Below are 16186 nucleotides of genomic sequence, written 5' to 3' on the forward strand. Positions count from 1 at the left end.
GCTCTGTGTACAGCTGGAGTTCGCTACTGTTAGTTTACTGTTAGTTATTTGAAACATGTCTGAATATTTGTCAAATTCTGAGGTTGTGGACGACGACTTTGAATATGATGGACGTCCTTACCGTTTTGAGCCAGAGTATACGGCTGAAGAGCTCACTGAACGGAGGACAGAGTGCGCGCACAGAGATGACGTCATGAGTTCAGAGGTCTTGTTTACAAACTGATTTATTTGTTACACACACAGCCCCGGATGTAGACAACAGGTCCTGGAAGCAGATCTAGTGATTCATAAAAGAAATGAAGAGTTTCGCGGCAATCATGTGTTATTTAGACGCTGCATCGTCTGTGTCCAGCGGTGCCCCATTCGCTACCATTATATGGAGAAGCGGCTCGCAAAAAACTCCTAATATCTTCCGAAGGACTCCAAATGACACCAAACACCTCTGGGTGAGTATACAACCATAAAAAATGCCAGAAATAAGGTCCAGGTTGTAAAAAACCGAACTTTCCCTTTAAACTTTACAAGTAACAATCAATATCAGTTCATTTTAAATGACAGCACAGTAATAGAAAATAGACTGGATTAATATGACTTGTTTGGAAGGGTTACAGATGAAAAGCATCGGCCATCTAGTCCTGATTTCTCCTATTTAGTGTCATGGGGTCTGCTGGAGCCGTTCCCAGCAGAAGGCAGTGGTACAGCTACGACAGATCACCAGTTCATCGCAGGGCTGCTGAAAATAATAACAGCTAAAGCTTGGGTAAAATTGTTTCATGTAACAGGACAAGGAACACCAAGAACATCTGCAAGCGCACAAAAGAAAGACAGAAAAAGAAAACAATCAAGGTGTTACAATGGCCCCAGTTAAAGTTTAAACTTCAACTTAAATTAAATGCTGCGTTGGGACCATAAGAGAGCTGGTAATAAATGAATGCCCAGACACCTTAATAAGGTGACTCTTGGGAGCTAGTTAAGGCAGGCAATCTCGCGTAGGGTTTTATGATCCCTTTCCCCCACTCCGCATGGTTCATTCCAGTTACTCCACCTCATTCGCAAGTCTATTTAATGAGCAAGAAGTACTTGTTTCTTTCATTCTTTCTGATGTCTGTCACCTGCAAAGCTCGCTGCTACTCCTAAAATCCCAGCTTCCACCAGTAGGCTCTGGTTCAAAGGATGAGCATCACTCCTAATTGCACAACATATGCCTAATAAGTGAGGGCTGATTGTGTTTCATCACTAATAAAGTATTTGGAGTCATCACTGCACAAGTTCACTGACTGCATTGTTGCACAGGAGACTGAACCAAAGCTCCTCAACGATGATGTGAGAATGTGATAACATCAAACAAACCACTATTACTTCAGGTTACTTTCAGAGGGCAGTGGATAACTCTGGTGGAGTGGGCTCCATGTATGGAGGCTGAAGGCCTCCTGGCACCCAGTCCTGGCTCGTGTTCTGGCCAGGGTTAGAATAGTTTTGAATTTTTCATTTTAGTTTAGTTTTATTTTGTTTTGACTTTTTCTCCTTCAATTCAGTTAGTTTTAATTCGTTTTTAGTGTGGGTTTGCTAGTTTTTATTAGTTTTTATATTTTCAAAAATGCTTAGTTTTAGTTTAGTTTTTATTAGTTTTAGTTTTAGTTTTGACGTCACGGACCGTGAGGCGTTCAGGTGCCGTAGCTGCCAGTTGGAGATAAACGGCCAGAGCGGAATAAATTGATCATACCAAGAGGTTTATATTGACAGGGACGAAAACGGAAGAAATTATATCTATAATTTCAGTTTGTTTTAGTTAGTTTTCTAAACATGCAATATAGTTTCAGTTAGTTATCGTTTTTGTCTTTTAATTTTCGTTTTTATTTAGTTCAGTTAACTAAATTGTTTTTTCAATTTTAGTTTTCGTTATTTCGTTCGTTTTCGTGAACGATAATAACTCTGGTTCTGGCCCCGGGCTCTTAATTGCATGTTTTCCACCCTTTCCTGTATCTATCAAGTGAAGGGCACTAACGCACAAAAACCCATTATATCTACAATTAGGCATTTGCTCATTGAGGACATTTCTTTATACATCTTCAAGAGCATACCTCTATGGACTTCACAGCTATTCTTTATAGAATAACACACAAAAAAGACAAGGTAACAACCCTTTGCTGATTTTTCTGAAACTTGGAAATATCTTGTTCCCTATTATTTTGGCAAACTGAAAGGTTACAAAAACTTAACAGCCATATTTTGAGTAGAAATGTGTTTTGATTCAAACAGAACAACAGCAACAACAGAGACAGGCCGGGCTGTCTAGTTAGCACATCAGTGATAGCTCTTTATGGCTTGCTATGACTGGAATGAAAGCTATGCAGTATGACATTTTAGCAATATAGGAAGGCTAAGCTGAAGGGGTTTAATTCCTAATCCAGCTGGTTTATGTGAGCTCAGGCCAATTCAATAGCCTATTGAGTTGTATTAGAGGTACTGTATGTGGAAGGGCATGCATGGAAGTATGCTGGCAGCATTTGGATGTTGTGCCTTTAGATTGTATTGCTGTTGAGATATCCAACATGTTTGAAACTTATATTTCTATCAATTATTCAGTCTAAAGACAGTTTCCACATAAAGACAGTTTCCACTGTGTGCCTTGGTGGTGAAGCACTTCCCTTTTGTGGGGGACTGTACCATAGGGACTCAGGAAGTATTTTGCAAGCAGCACAGAAGAGTGTAACAAAATTGCATTTAAATGATAACATAGAAACAGAGGAAGTCCACATGATTTTTGGAGATACACTGAGCTGCAGAGATCAATATTGCTCAATAGGTTGAGGTTGAATAAGAAGTAATCCTGTGTTGTTCATCACATGAGAAGAGTCTATCCCCTGTACAATATCCAGATTAGGATATGCCAGGCTGCTGTTCTGCTCTGCTTTGTCAAACGTCACTTCATTGATCTAAGTCAGTTTTTTTTTTTCTATCTAAGTCAGTCTTGACTGACAGGCACTGAAAATATACACATGTATTTCCATGGGATTCGTCTTGATGAGCTCACTCAAAGAAATAAAGAAAGAAATAATGCACATTCAGTGAAATGTTATAAAACGTATAACATATTCATTTCTTTTCCCCATTAAAACACTTCTTTGTGAAAAAAAGAAAAAAGATCATAACTATAATATTAGCAGCAACAAATATCTCTTTAAGGGCTTTATCCACTCTCTTACAGCAAATGTATCCAAATTGTGTGGTCGCATGGACGTTTACATTGAGCTCCTCCTCCCTTTGTAGTTGTTGAAAATGTTTTGGACAAATTTAGGTGTACTGCATGTTTGGTTTGTCAGAAGTTCCAGCAACTTAAATTTAGTCTGAAAGCAAACTTCTTTAAATTATTCCCCAGGAAATTGAAATAATCATCTTTTTTCATGATCCCATCAACCTGAACAAGGCTGTGCCTGAAATAGTCTCAAAGCGTTATGCTCACATCACGAGGTTTCACTGAATGATGCATTTTGGGTCTTTTGCCGAACAAAAGCAGCATCCACATCATCTCATCAGACCATTTTTTTATTTTTTTTTCTCCTGCACTACCTCTATTTCCATTGCGATGTACTGTATATACTTACTACTATATTATAGCGTCCGTATTAATGGTGCCATCGGTGTAAACCGGAGTCAAGTTCTCTCGTCTGATTTATGTCTGACCTGGCAATAAAGCTTTTTCTGATTCTGATTCTGATTCTGTTTATATCTCGTAATTATATATATTTTTTACTTTTTTAAATGTTTTACCCCTCCCCTGCATTTGTGTGTTAAGTGTACTGCTGCTAAACAAAGTGAGTTTCCCCATTGAGGGAGAAATAAAGGATTATCTTATCTCTTATCTTATCTTATGACAGACTTCCAAATCTATGACCCATAATTCAGCTGTGGAAGAAGGGATTATGACCTTTTTATTTATTTTACATTCAAATGTGAAACAAATAGGGGCCTTAACATGGAATGTGTAACAAAGTTTTATAAATAATGCAATCATTGGTCAGTATTTGTTCCGTAGTTCTTTGATGGGGTGATGATCATTTTGACCTGTTTGAAAAAGTCACATTAGAATACTGCAGGAGTAAACTTGGACTAGGTTTAAGCAGATGTGCTGACATGAATAAAAAGTTCATAAAAGTGGACATTTTAAGTGAAGTTAGCCAATTGCCCTTATAAGTCAGTGTTTGTGGGACCAAGGATAAGCACATCAAATTTAACAGTAATCTGTTCGCCAAAGCTTTCCTCAAACCAAAGTAGTCACACTGCCAATGTGGCAAAAAACACAAACAAGTTTCCATGGAGAGAACATAACAGGAATTAAAGGAATTAATTTAGTTACATCACATTAGGAAATTAGCTAAGCAACTGCACAAACAAAGTAGTCCTGTGATGGATTGCCAATGTACCAAGGATGTACCGCTGCCTTTCGCTTGTTGGTGACTGGAATAAGCTCCAGCAGACCCCCCATGACTCATGACATAAAAAAGAATGAGTAAATAAAGTGTAGGCTCAAGTCAGCTACAGATCTTCTAATGCACGATGTTGCACTGGACACATTCTACATCCAGACACAAGTTACACACAGTCTGATTCGTAATGTGACAAATGGGTTTGGTGTTCTGATGCTTGACCTTGATCAGTAATGCCTTGTTCCCCAATTCAACCGTCCTTTTCCAAAGTCACGACTGCTTCAAAGACATGAGAGGAAGAGCTTATGGCACATAAATGCCACAACCTCGATTATGCAATACATCGTAACATAAGAAGTACACTGCAGACAGGAGGATTAGCGCCTGGTTAGCAGCATGTCAGCGTCTCTGATATCCATGCAAGGGTAGACTTCAATCAAAACAAGTAAATAAGAAGAACAGAAAATGTCAGCATCATACAGCTGAAAGAAATTAAGCATTCAAGTTACACTCTTTCAGTATATGTTTCACAGTCCAAATGATCAGCAATGCTTTACTGTGCCAAGTTACCTGCAGGCTATCGTTTAAGTCACTTATGTGCATTTAATTTATAGTCAACAGCTCCGTGGTTGAAAGCATAGCCTGTGGAAACTCTCAAGTATTCCTTTAAAAGCTATACATATTTATTTATTTAAAAGAAGAAGTTTATCTCCAACTAAGCAGGGGTAATTGCTAAAAAAAAAAATCCATCTAACCATAGTCTGACACTTGCATGACAGCATCTGCAAGAGAAGAGACTACAGAACGAGACAACAGAAACACAATGAACGTGCCAATTACTTTTCTCATCTCAGCAGCTGTTCCCTGAAAGATGAGTACATTGTCATCAGTAATTAACGCTGTGAGAGACAGGCCTCACGTCTAACTTGTCATTGGTAGGCCTCCCTTCTCCCCCTGCCTTTTCACTCCTACTTTACCTCATTCAGAAACCCCCACCTCCTCCACCCCACTCCTCCTTAATAATAACTCACCCGCATGCAGCATCCATCTGCCTAAACAGAGGAAGCCTCTCTTGACAGTCACTTTGTGGGCACAAGCTCGCAGGCAGTAAAACCAAAGGATTTTACATCCAGTAAAACTCAGGAGGCAGCAGGTTTATTCCTCTTCTATAAACCAGTCTGAGTGGGAGTGAGCACAGAGCTGCAGACAGGTAAACCACTCTTTTCTCTCGGTGTGTGTCCGTGTGCTATACCGAAGGTATATTCTGCCCATGAGTTGGCCCTTACTTCTGTATGATATGTAAGTGGATGACAGTTTGTGAGCTGTCAGAAGCTGAACACCTCAGAGGTTTACAGGACACTCTTTAGAAAACATAAAAACACACATCAAAGGCTTTAACTCCTTTGGTCTTCTATCATTTTGTGAAAGATGTGTCTCTAGCAATGATTTAAAAGAAGAAAGCATTATGTTCTCTCTTCCTTTTACTCTCTCTATATTTGTTAAGTTATTATTTGATGCAGTATTCAGACGAGAAGGCTATTGTGGTGTATTGAGACCATTTTTCTCCAATTCTGGGAATTGGTGTGGTGTAAGTTCCTTACTGAAGTGGCAATGCAAAGGTCTGGAAGCAAAAGATTAGTGTTTTCCTTGGTGTTTTTTCTTTAAACTTGTTTTTATTTCCGTATATAAAGCAAAGCACTTTGAACTGTCTATGGGTATATATATAAATCAATTTACCATGCCTCACCTACAGATTGAAGGCTTTGCAGCATCAGTGTGTAATCATGATTTTACCTTGAATGATGTAACTGCAACAAGCAGCTGAGCGTTATCCAAAAAGCACATCTTCATCTCCTCAGTTACAATACCTGCTCCCCTCCCAGGTTACGTCAAAGATCTATATCAAAAACAAAAATCTCTGTCGTCAGGTCTCAACATAATCAATATTAGAGTGGTTTGGTCTGTTGAGTATTTTCGGCACCAGATCCGATGCCTGTGGTACTACTCAACTACGCAGTGTCCCTCTGATCATAAAGGTAACGCCGCTAATAGCGTATAGATACTACAGGACGATACGGAATTAAATATTTATAGTTTATAGTTTAGAAAATATTATAGATCAATGACACACTGACAGAAAGGAGAGGAGGGGGAAAAAGTACAATTACAATCCCATCTGCCATTTCTGCCCTATGGGCAATTCCATTGATTTATCAATACACAATTAGGACCTTTAGATTTCAGGGCAACGGTTGAGGAAATAAATTCTAACTTACACAAACTGGAGACAAAGGGTCGATGAATAGGCTAAACTACCCCCTGCTGCTGAACTTCCTGTGCCAGTATGAGAGAAAGGGGATGTCAGATTAACACGGAGGCATTTGACTAATCAAGTCCAAACCACCTCACCTTCAATCTCAATCAGTTCATTAATAGCTTCAAAGGATGTATTTATAATGACATCCTTCGAATTGCAAAACAAAAACTGTAAGACAATTTAGACCAAGACTGAGCATAAACGTTTTATTTAAGATACTTATTTCTCAAGGCATGTACAACCCACAGGAACGTATTCGCTTCATGTCACTCATACAGGGATAAGTGATGCATAAAGACAGACATTTCAAAGCACCACCATGGAGAGTCCAACAGCTTTAAAGGAGCAATATGTAATGTGAAGCCAAAAATTAAATTCAAACTCCACAGTCCAATCAAAATGGGGGCAGTATAGCTGCACAAACTGAATTGGTCTTTGTGGCAGGGTGGAGAGGTTGATGGGACACACGCACCTGTGTCCCATCCGCCTGAGTGGCTGCCGTGCCTCCACCCTGCCTGCCTTATAAGGCAGAGCTGGACAGCAGCAAGGGGAATGATGAAGCTGAAGCTGTGTGAAGGTGCTTGGGCACGTGTGAGGGTTTCTGGTGTTCTGAATAAAGGGATTCTGCACTAACTCCGTGTCCTCTCCATCCTGTCGGTCGGGCCCCGTGGCACTCGCCGTGCTACAGTCTTCCCTTGTATATGAAAAGAGAAAACGGACAGTTCCTTCTTGTCGATTTAATGGCGTCAATTCAACACCAAATATAATCAAAATCCAAAATCTGAGAATCAAAACACAGAATCTGGAATCAAAATCTCTAACCGAGAGTGCAATCACTTTTCTTGTTCTTGTTCAGACATCACGTTTCCAAACCGCCTTTTCAGTACTTACATGACTCACAACAAGTTAAAGAACGCCCACAAACCGTGTGCCTTCTTTGCGTCATCATGTACTGAGGCTGCTGTGTTGCTCGCTACTGCCACACATGGCATAAACTGGTATTACAAGACTGGATAGACCTGATAGATGTGGTTGGTAGATATCTTAGCAACCAAATAGCAAGTCATCATTTGTGTGACATGACTGCACTTATTTCTAGGGATGGGAATTGATAAGATTTTTACGATTCCAATTCCATTTTCGATTCTGCTTAATGATTCTGTTCTTTATCGCCTCCCCATATCGACTCTCATTTGGAAAAAAAAGACAACAATGAGGCAAATAGCGCTAATATGATTGGCAGTGTTCGTTAGTTAATTAATTACCTTCAGTATTGTTAGCCAATGACCTGCTAACCTTGCTGCTGCTGCTGAGTTGATGATTACTGACGGTTGTCCGGCGCTGTCCGAAAACGCAACATTCATTGATTTTTATTGCTGTGTACTCAAATGTTTCAGCATGTTGGTAGTATTTCCTCCCTTTGAAAAAATATACACTTGGCAAGTGTTGCAAGTTGCCCTGTTGTCATCATTTTTTACTGAAATGTATGTCTAGTATTGACTGCTGGCTTATGCTTGTGTAGCAACACGTGTGATGACGTCATTCGTTCCCACTGGAATAGAAAAGGGAATCGTTTTCAAAACGATTCTAAGGAATTGAAACACTGGGAACCAGTTCTGCACATGAACCGATTCTTGATTCCCATCCCTTTTTATTTCTGATCATTCTCTTTCTTTTTCTAGGTTATTTTGAGATATTTTAATCTACAATCTTGAAACATTCCTCCTTTTAAAACATCCTATTATAAAAAAGCACCATTCATCAACAGAGGATAAGTTTTTTCTCTACCTTGGTGCAAGCAGCTGATGTTAGATGTTAATAGTGTATTGCTTCTATATCACTTGCGGTGCAGTGTTTAGCTTGTGCAGCCTGAAGGAGCTTTTAAAGGTAAAGTACTGAATATCATATTGGAAGCTGAAGAACTAAGGTAGCTTAGGAACAAAAACATACATTTAAAAAGAGGCCACAGAGCAGGTAAAACAAATTATCAGAGCTGACAACTAATGCTATGTACGTAGAAGTATCGTCACCGACATTAATTATCACATTCCTTTCTGTTTGCAGATCTCCCTTTTGGCTGTTGAATCTTCCCAACATGTGGAAAAGTGTCAATGGCCCCAGCAAGTCGACCCCCAGACCACGTACAGTACTACAATTATTTTTTCTATTTTTTTCCCTGCATATTTCTCTTACTATTAAAGTAAACCTTACATAAGTACATAGCAGGCCCAAGGAAATGGTGTCAAAACAAGTTTTCAATCCTGGGCTTTTCTGAGGACATTGGCCAGCGTTGAACATAAGGGGCTCTCACGCTGTTACATTTCTGGCTTCTGGCTTTTGGAAAAAGTCCATATAAATACATTTTTTATAAAAATAAAAAAATCCTGAATCTGGAGGCGAACTAGTCTGGAGAGTCAACGTCAGACTTACTGAGTTTGATAATGTGATAGATACGGTTGTGTTTACACAATTTTCTTCTCTTTTCCCATTGGGCCAAACCCCTTTACACATTCATTGCTTTTTACTCCAAATCCAAATATAAAGCCATTCAACCCCAGCAGCCAATTCCAAACTTCTTCAGTTGAACATCATTTATGTGTAAACTATACTGTGAACTTCTCAATGTCCCACAGCAGCATCACCTCATCTCCCACTGATGTCATGTACTTACTTTCTGTCCAGGTTTCTCCATCGTTCACCAGTACATCCAGCGCTTTAATGAAGTGTCCGGCACCAAAACAGGTGAAATTAAAGACTTTTTCTTTTTTTGTCTCGTAGACAAATGAAATTACTATACTAAAATACAACCACTATTATGAATAATGAAAAAATACTTAATATAATACTGTGTCTTATTGAACATTCTGTCTGCTTGTGTTTTGTACCTTGTCAAATCAGTGGCATGACTGGTTTGTTCTGTGACTGCCCTTATTATCATTAATCCCCATTCTTTGTCCATTATTCTCAATCTTCAAGCATCCAAAGGCTGAGAAGACAAAGTTCAGCAGCAATCCAGATAGTTAGGATCACAGAAATGACTTCATGCACTTCGTGTTTTAAAATATGGAGCTTGGAGTCTTATGTCAAAATGGGACACATTATTTCCGCTGTTGACAAACAGGAGTTTGATATTTTATTTTATGTGAATTGAACTCCAATATTTAAATGAAGAAATATTACAGAATCTTGACTTTAATCAACAGTTAGTTACTGACTGTTGTTAGTGTTGATGTTCTCAGATGTCTTACTTCTCAAACAAAAATAAACCATCACATTTGACAATAATGTACAATGTAGAAGCAAAAGTATGAGGTAATATAACTGTCACTTGTAGGCCGCCTGTCAGAAAACTAAAACATGCAGCTGTCACTGGAATTAAATTGGTGTTTTATTCTTATAAACAGATCATAAAAGGCTTGTGCTGTTGCTTTTTTCTGACTGGGCATCTTCTTTAGAGTTGATACCGCTGTGCACACAGTGTTAGCCATTCCTGACATCTACTGGTAGCAAATGAGAAGAGAAACACTCTTACCAACAATAAATCCTACTTTGATGGATCGGTTGGTGTGCTCTGTTAGGTTGCAGTTATTTGCTATGTTCACAGATGATTCTCTGTATACACACTTTAATATATGTGTGGTTTTGTTTAGGCGCTACTCGGAGAAGGTCTAAGACTCCCGGAGTGATGATCACACAGTATGAACCGGACCTGCCAGAGGGTAAAAGTACCCCAGATTTCCAATGCAAACCGATTCCAGCAACCGTCCAGGAAGGTGGGTTGCTCTTTTATTAAATATTTTGTTATATATTTTGCGATGGAGATATTATCTGTCAAGGAACTGCATAGTTACAAAGAAGACAAGCATCACTAGATGCAGTATACGCTTCTCTGGGATTGAGAAACTTCCTGTTTTTTTTTTTTTTTAATATTACTCTGACTGAAACAGAACAAAAATCGAAAGTAGACACATTTCTGGGGTACATGCACCTAACATGCTGTGTTTAAAATACTTTTTAACACATTCTATAGGAAAAACAGCTGTTTTCAGGGCTTTGGTGACAGGGGACCCAAAACCAGATGTGTCATGGAGGAGAACTAAAGGGCTTATTCCAGACAATGACACGTTTCAACGGAAGTATGACGACTCAACAAAGGAGCACATTTTAGAGGTGAGCCACTAAATTGCAGAGGTTTGTCGCAGCGCTGCTTTTCACTGTGACTGCTCGAGACTGAAACATAGTCAAACTTGTTCGGCTTGTTTTGTGAATTCATTTACTTGTTGATATTTCCAGATCCACAAAGTGACTGCAGAAGAGGCTGACACCTACAAATGCTATGCTGCGAACGAATATGGAAAAGCCGTCTGCGCAACTGTGTTAAATGTGATGGATGGTAAGGCGTATTAATGTGATGCAGCTACAAAGAAAAATGTAATTGTTACTGCTTTCCGACAGACACTGCAGGTCTCTAATACGGCACCAAGCTCTGAAGATGTGAAAATCTTCTCAGCTCAAAACCCAGAAACCCCCCAGCATGACACTCATGATATACATGATCTTGGTCTGCAACAAAGCAGAAGGTTTTCTGGGACACAGGGTTTAAAACTGTTGCTGCTCCTGCCGAGAACAACATTTTTCAGCAGATTAGTAACATCGTATGTGACACAGTCTTTCACTCTGCCGCGTCGTTGTTTATACGGCATATTGGCTCTCACGTTTGTTGTCACATATTAGTTTGTGCTCTGAACTATCCCACTTAGCAGCAAACACTGACCTTTTGAGTTTAACTAGCTCACGTACACAGTCTGTAAGTGGCCTTCGCTCTGCGTCCCGCCGGCCGGTGGGGATGCACACTGCCGACCTTTCCGCCGCGCTGCTGCAGTGCAGCTACATAAATGTTATGCACGTGACTGATGACTGACGGCTCGGCTCAACTTTACTCTGGTTTGTGCACGAATGTGTGAAGGCCGTTGTGACAATTCTGTGACGAATAACTGCAGAGGTTTCATGTAGCCTTTGTGATTTTCTCATCATACTCGGAACATTGATTCAGATTAAAGTGGAGCCGAAACGAGTTACATATACATATATTAATATATATGTATATGTAGTTCATGTATGCACTGTGCACTGTGTTCAAATTGATTTGAATTCTGTTTTCTGTTTTTGAATTCTGTTTTCAGCAAATCCAGCAGATTTCAGAAAAATGTTGAGGAAAAGGTAAGAATTGTAGACTACTGATATTTTTTTTTCTATTTTTTAATTATATAGCTGATTTATTTAACTCCGCATATATCCGATCTTATAGTAAAGTACAGCCAGCAGACGGAGAAAATGATGAAAGGTTCTGGGATAAAATGCTGAATGCTGACCGGAGCGACTATGAGCATATCTGCTCAGAGTTTGGTGTTACAGACTTACATCTGATTCTCAAGAAACTTGAAGAGAAGAAGATGGAGAGAAAACGAAAGAAGAACAAGGTATGAAAATGTTCCCTTTTTTACTATCAATAATAGGCTATATCATTCATGGTTTTCTTCATGAATCATTCACTATTTAATATTTTTCTGAAGCCAGTTTGGTCTTATAGTTTGGTGATATATTTGTCTTGGCTATAATAGCAACTTAATCCTTCATGTGTAGTTATTGCTTAAAATCTGCAGACAAGTGTTTAAAGTGTTTACTTGCGGTCAGTGTTCTATTTTTGCAGCTCATCTCACTCATACTATCTTGCCCTCATGTGGATCAGATGTTTCCTTCTCGTCAATATCAAAAAATTGATGAAATTAAGCTTTAAAAAACAGACAAACAAAACACACACACACACACACACACACACACACACATGTGTGCTCAACAAGAGCACAAAATGAATCGTAAAGGTACAGCCGAGCTTAAACATTTCCATTGTGGGATGGTCCATGCCAGATGCTGCTCCTGGACAAGATTAACACGTCAGAGTTTTAAATAAGATTTGTGAAGCTTTGTATTTTAGAGATTGACAAAGTCTCTCCAGAAACCTGCCTGTGTGTGTCCACTGCAGTCTTGCATCCTCTACACTCTGAAATTTCTCCGGATTACTTGAATTATGTCATGATATTATGCGCTGTAAACAGAAAACCATGCAAATCCCTTCTAGTCTCTTTTTGAATCAATCAATCAAAGTGCGACTTCTTAAAGATGCAGTTGAACTTTTATTTTATATTTTGCCTCCTTCCTAATCCGCCATACGTGGCCTTGACCTTTGAATCTTTGGGTGAATATTGAAAATGTTAACACTGTAAAAAAAAAAAACACAATATAGTGCATGTAATCCGATTACATTTTTCTTAACTCTTTCATCTCTTCTGTGCACTTAGCAGGACGGTATAAGTTCGTCCGATGATGATGCAACAGAGAAGCATGGTATTAAAGGTGTTGCGAGGGTAAAGGATATAAAGCATGACCCCTCCCTGCACAATGACAAGGAGCAGTATCAACGAGATGACGGGAAGGTCAACCTGCGCAACAGACATCTCAATCAGGCAGACGATGAAGAGGACCGACTCATCGCAGAGTTCAAACGTAAGGTTCACCAAGCAAAACATTTATCTCGGCCCAAATCTTTAATATCTGGACGGCACACTGCTGTCCCACACTTTAAAGGGGGAAGTTACAATAGTTCCTCTCTCCAGTTTGTCTTTAAATTCTTAGATGAATTAGTGTTACAAGCAGACCGTGGCTGAGTGGTCATACAGTGATAAGGACAAGAGGTAAACTTCAACCTGACTAAGTTCCTTCTGTAAGAACTCGAATTCACGATTAAATGTGATTCTCGGTTGGAGACAGATGATGTGGGGTTTATAAATTCTCTCACATTTACCATGTTTTTTTATTTTCCCCAGTTTCCCATGTGGACTTTGTTATCAAAATTCAGGAGATTCAAGTTCAAGAAAAAGAGGACGCCCTCTTTGAGTGTGTTCTGACCCACCCACTACCGAGGATCACGTGGATGAAGAAAGGCGTGGTTGTGGAACAAGGGGGAAGATGCAGTATAATCGTGTCGGAAGACAAACTGATCCACAGCCTTCTGATCAAAGACTGCAATAAGACGGACAAAAGCATCTACTCGGCTGTGGCCGGCATCACATCCTGCAGTGCCTGGCTGGTAGTGGAAGGTAACATTGCATGCTAGAATCCTGAATCTGAAAAGCTGGGACCTTAGATTTACTCTGATTTAAATTCTTTAAACAGCGTATGAACTCGTATGTTAAGAAATGAAACAGTGTTGATATTAAAACACATCTATTTTTGCAATTCAAAAAGCATAAAAAAGGTGTCTGGCATCAAAGAATGATGCAATGAAGAGATTCAGTCGTGATTTTGCTCCGTTCATCCTGCAGATGTTTACAGGTGTGCGACAGCAGGGTGCTCATTGTGGTATTTTTTTGGTTTCAAAATTCTCCACGATTTAGTCTGTTGGTGAAAGGTCAGGACCGAAGGTACATACTAGCATTACTTCGTTTCCTACAGCAGTCTAGGCAATCCTTTTCATCTCTCTTCCATCCAGAGTACATGGGTACCATTACTTCCCCCCCAAAAAGATCAAACTTTATCAAACTTTATTTGTTAAGCGCTTTTCATACAAAAGAAAAAAGGCAACGCAAAGCGCTTTACATAAAACATAAAACTTAATAATGCCCCCCCACCAAGATTCTCCAAAACATGCCTTGCCTATCTGAATGAGTTGATACAGCGCCATCTGAGGGTTGTACCATGCAACAATTATTAATCTGCACCAATATAGTCCTAACATTATCACCTAAAGGTTATGACTTCTGAGTAATAAATGAATAAATAAGTTCTGTATGTTACGTTTGGTTTCCTTTAAGATGAGAGCGACCCTGAATTTGCGAGTAAGAAGACAGTCCGTAAAGTTCCATCGCCTGGTGGAGCACAGACTGACCGTGAAAAAGTGGGCAAAGAGCAGCAAATAAAACACCAGAAGGAAATGGGGAGGATTTCAGGAGGTGTAAAAGCAGAACACACAGCAGGACAAATGAAAAAAGGAGTAACAATAGAAGAATGGAAAGCCACGGTGGAAAAGGCCAAAACATTAATGGAAGGTGGAACGGGATGGAAATCAGAAGATCCAGGATGCGTAACAGACGCAGGACACCCAACTGGAGCAGCAGTCCCTGAGAGGAAGAAAGACACCAAAGGTGCAGTGAATTTTAGCACGATAACAACTCAATATTTACTGAACTAAAGCATTTTTACAACCATGGCTGTAGTGAGAGGTCAGCCGGGGTTAAGTTGAACATTTATACTCATAACACAGAGACTAGTTGAAAAAGTTAGTAAAGTTAGTTAGTAAAGTTAGTAAGTTAGTAAAGCCTATAGTTAGTGTTTAGTAAACCTCTAGCTGGTGTTGGTAAATCTCTAGGTAGTGTAAACTTTAGTGTGTCAGAGTCGCTCCTGTAGTTTCTTGTGCTGGCCCCCCCTTCTCCTCCCTTTTCTCTCTTTTGTCCATGTTGCAGCATCCTTTGCCGGACACCGGAACCTGCAGGTGGTCGTGGGTGGCTTGTAGCTTGCATTACGGAGCACAAGTCTTTCCCTGACCCTGCACCCCAAACTGGGACTTGCTGATTGGGCCGGAGCTTCGGGAGCTGCATGCTGGCCTGCGGTCCCCACCCCTGGTCATCCCGTTGCTGGCCCCCCCTTCTCCTCCCTTTTCTCTCTTTTGTCCTGCAGGTGGTCGTGGGTGGCTTGTAGCTTGCATTACGGAGCACAAGTCTTTCCCTGACCCTGCACCCCAACCTGGGACTTGCTGATTGGGCCGGAGCTTCGGGAGCTGCGTGCTGGCCTGCGGTCCCCACCCCTGGTCATCTCGTTGCTGGCCCCCCCTTCTCCTCCCTTTTCTCTCTTTTGTCCTGCAGGTGGTCGTGGGTGGCTTGTAGCTTGCATTACGGAGCACAAGTCTTTCCCCGACCCTGCACCCCAACCTGGGACTTGCTGATTGGGCCGGAGCTTCGGGAGCTGCGTGCCGGCCTGCGGTCCCCACCCCTGGTCATCCCGTTGCTGCTTCCACCTGCCTGCTGTGCTGTTGCCGTCCCTGACCCACCAGTCTGGCCCTCGGCAGGAGGGTCCCCCCTTATGAGCCTGGTCCTGCTCAAGGTTTCTTCCCTCCTAAAGGGGAGTTTTTCCTTGCCACTGTTTGGCTTAAGGTTTTTCTCCCACTAGGGGAGTTTTTACCTGCCATTGTTTATGTAATAACTGCTCGGGGGTCATGTTCTGGGTATGGGTCTCTGTAAAGCGTCTAGAGACAACTCTGTTGTATTAGACGCTATATAAATAAAATTGAATTGAATTGAATTGAATAGTTGCTACACTTTCGTTTTAATTAAAGAGAGAAATGAAGTGGAATACTTTTGTTGTGGGCAGCTCATAGTTGGTCAGCTAC

General features: G+C 40.4%; 1 protein-coding gene across 1 annotated transcript in view; it reads left to right on the forward strand.

The window, feature by feature from the left end:
* The first annotated feature begins 5511 nt into the window (after nucleotides 1-5511).
* The window catches only part of LOC133456208 (immunoglobulin-like and fibronectin type III domain-containing protein 1), a 29144-nt gene continuing 18469 nt past the window's right edge, over nucleotides 5512-16186 (forward strand). Inside the window, exons 1-11 of the mRNA XM_061734656.1 lie at nucleotides 5512-5637; nucleotides 8809-8885; nucleotides 9427-9486; nucleotides 10395-10517; nucleotides 10775-10914; nucleotides 11038-11137; nucleotides 11928-11964; nucleotides 12053-12224; nucleotides 13104-13308; nucleotides 13629-13901; nucleotides 14616-14945. Coding sequence (XP_061590640.1) covers nucleotides 8840-8885; nucleotides 9427-9486; nucleotides 10395-10517; nucleotides 10775-10914; nucleotides 11038-11137; nucleotides 11928-11964; nucleotides 12053-12224; nucleotides 13104-13308; nucleotides 13629-13901; nucleotides 14616-14945 — 1486 coding nt within the window. The 5' untranslated portion in view covers nucleotides 5512-5637; nucleotides 8809-8839. The remainder of the gene's footprint in view (nucleotides 5638-8808; nucleotides 8886-9426; nucleotides 9487-10394; nucleotides 10518-10774; nucleotides 10915-11037; nucleotides 11138-11927; nucleotides 11965-12052; nucleotides 12225-13103; nucleotides 13309-13628; nucleotides 13902-14615; nucleotides 14946-16186) is intronic.

This window comes from Cololabis saira, chromosome 12 (genome assembly GCF_033807715.1).
Source record: "Cololabis saira isolate AMF1-May2022 chromosome 12, fColSai1.1, whole genome shotgun sequence".
NCBI lineage: Eukaryota > Metazoa > Chordata > Actinopteri > Beloniformes > Belonidae > Cololabis > Cololabis saira.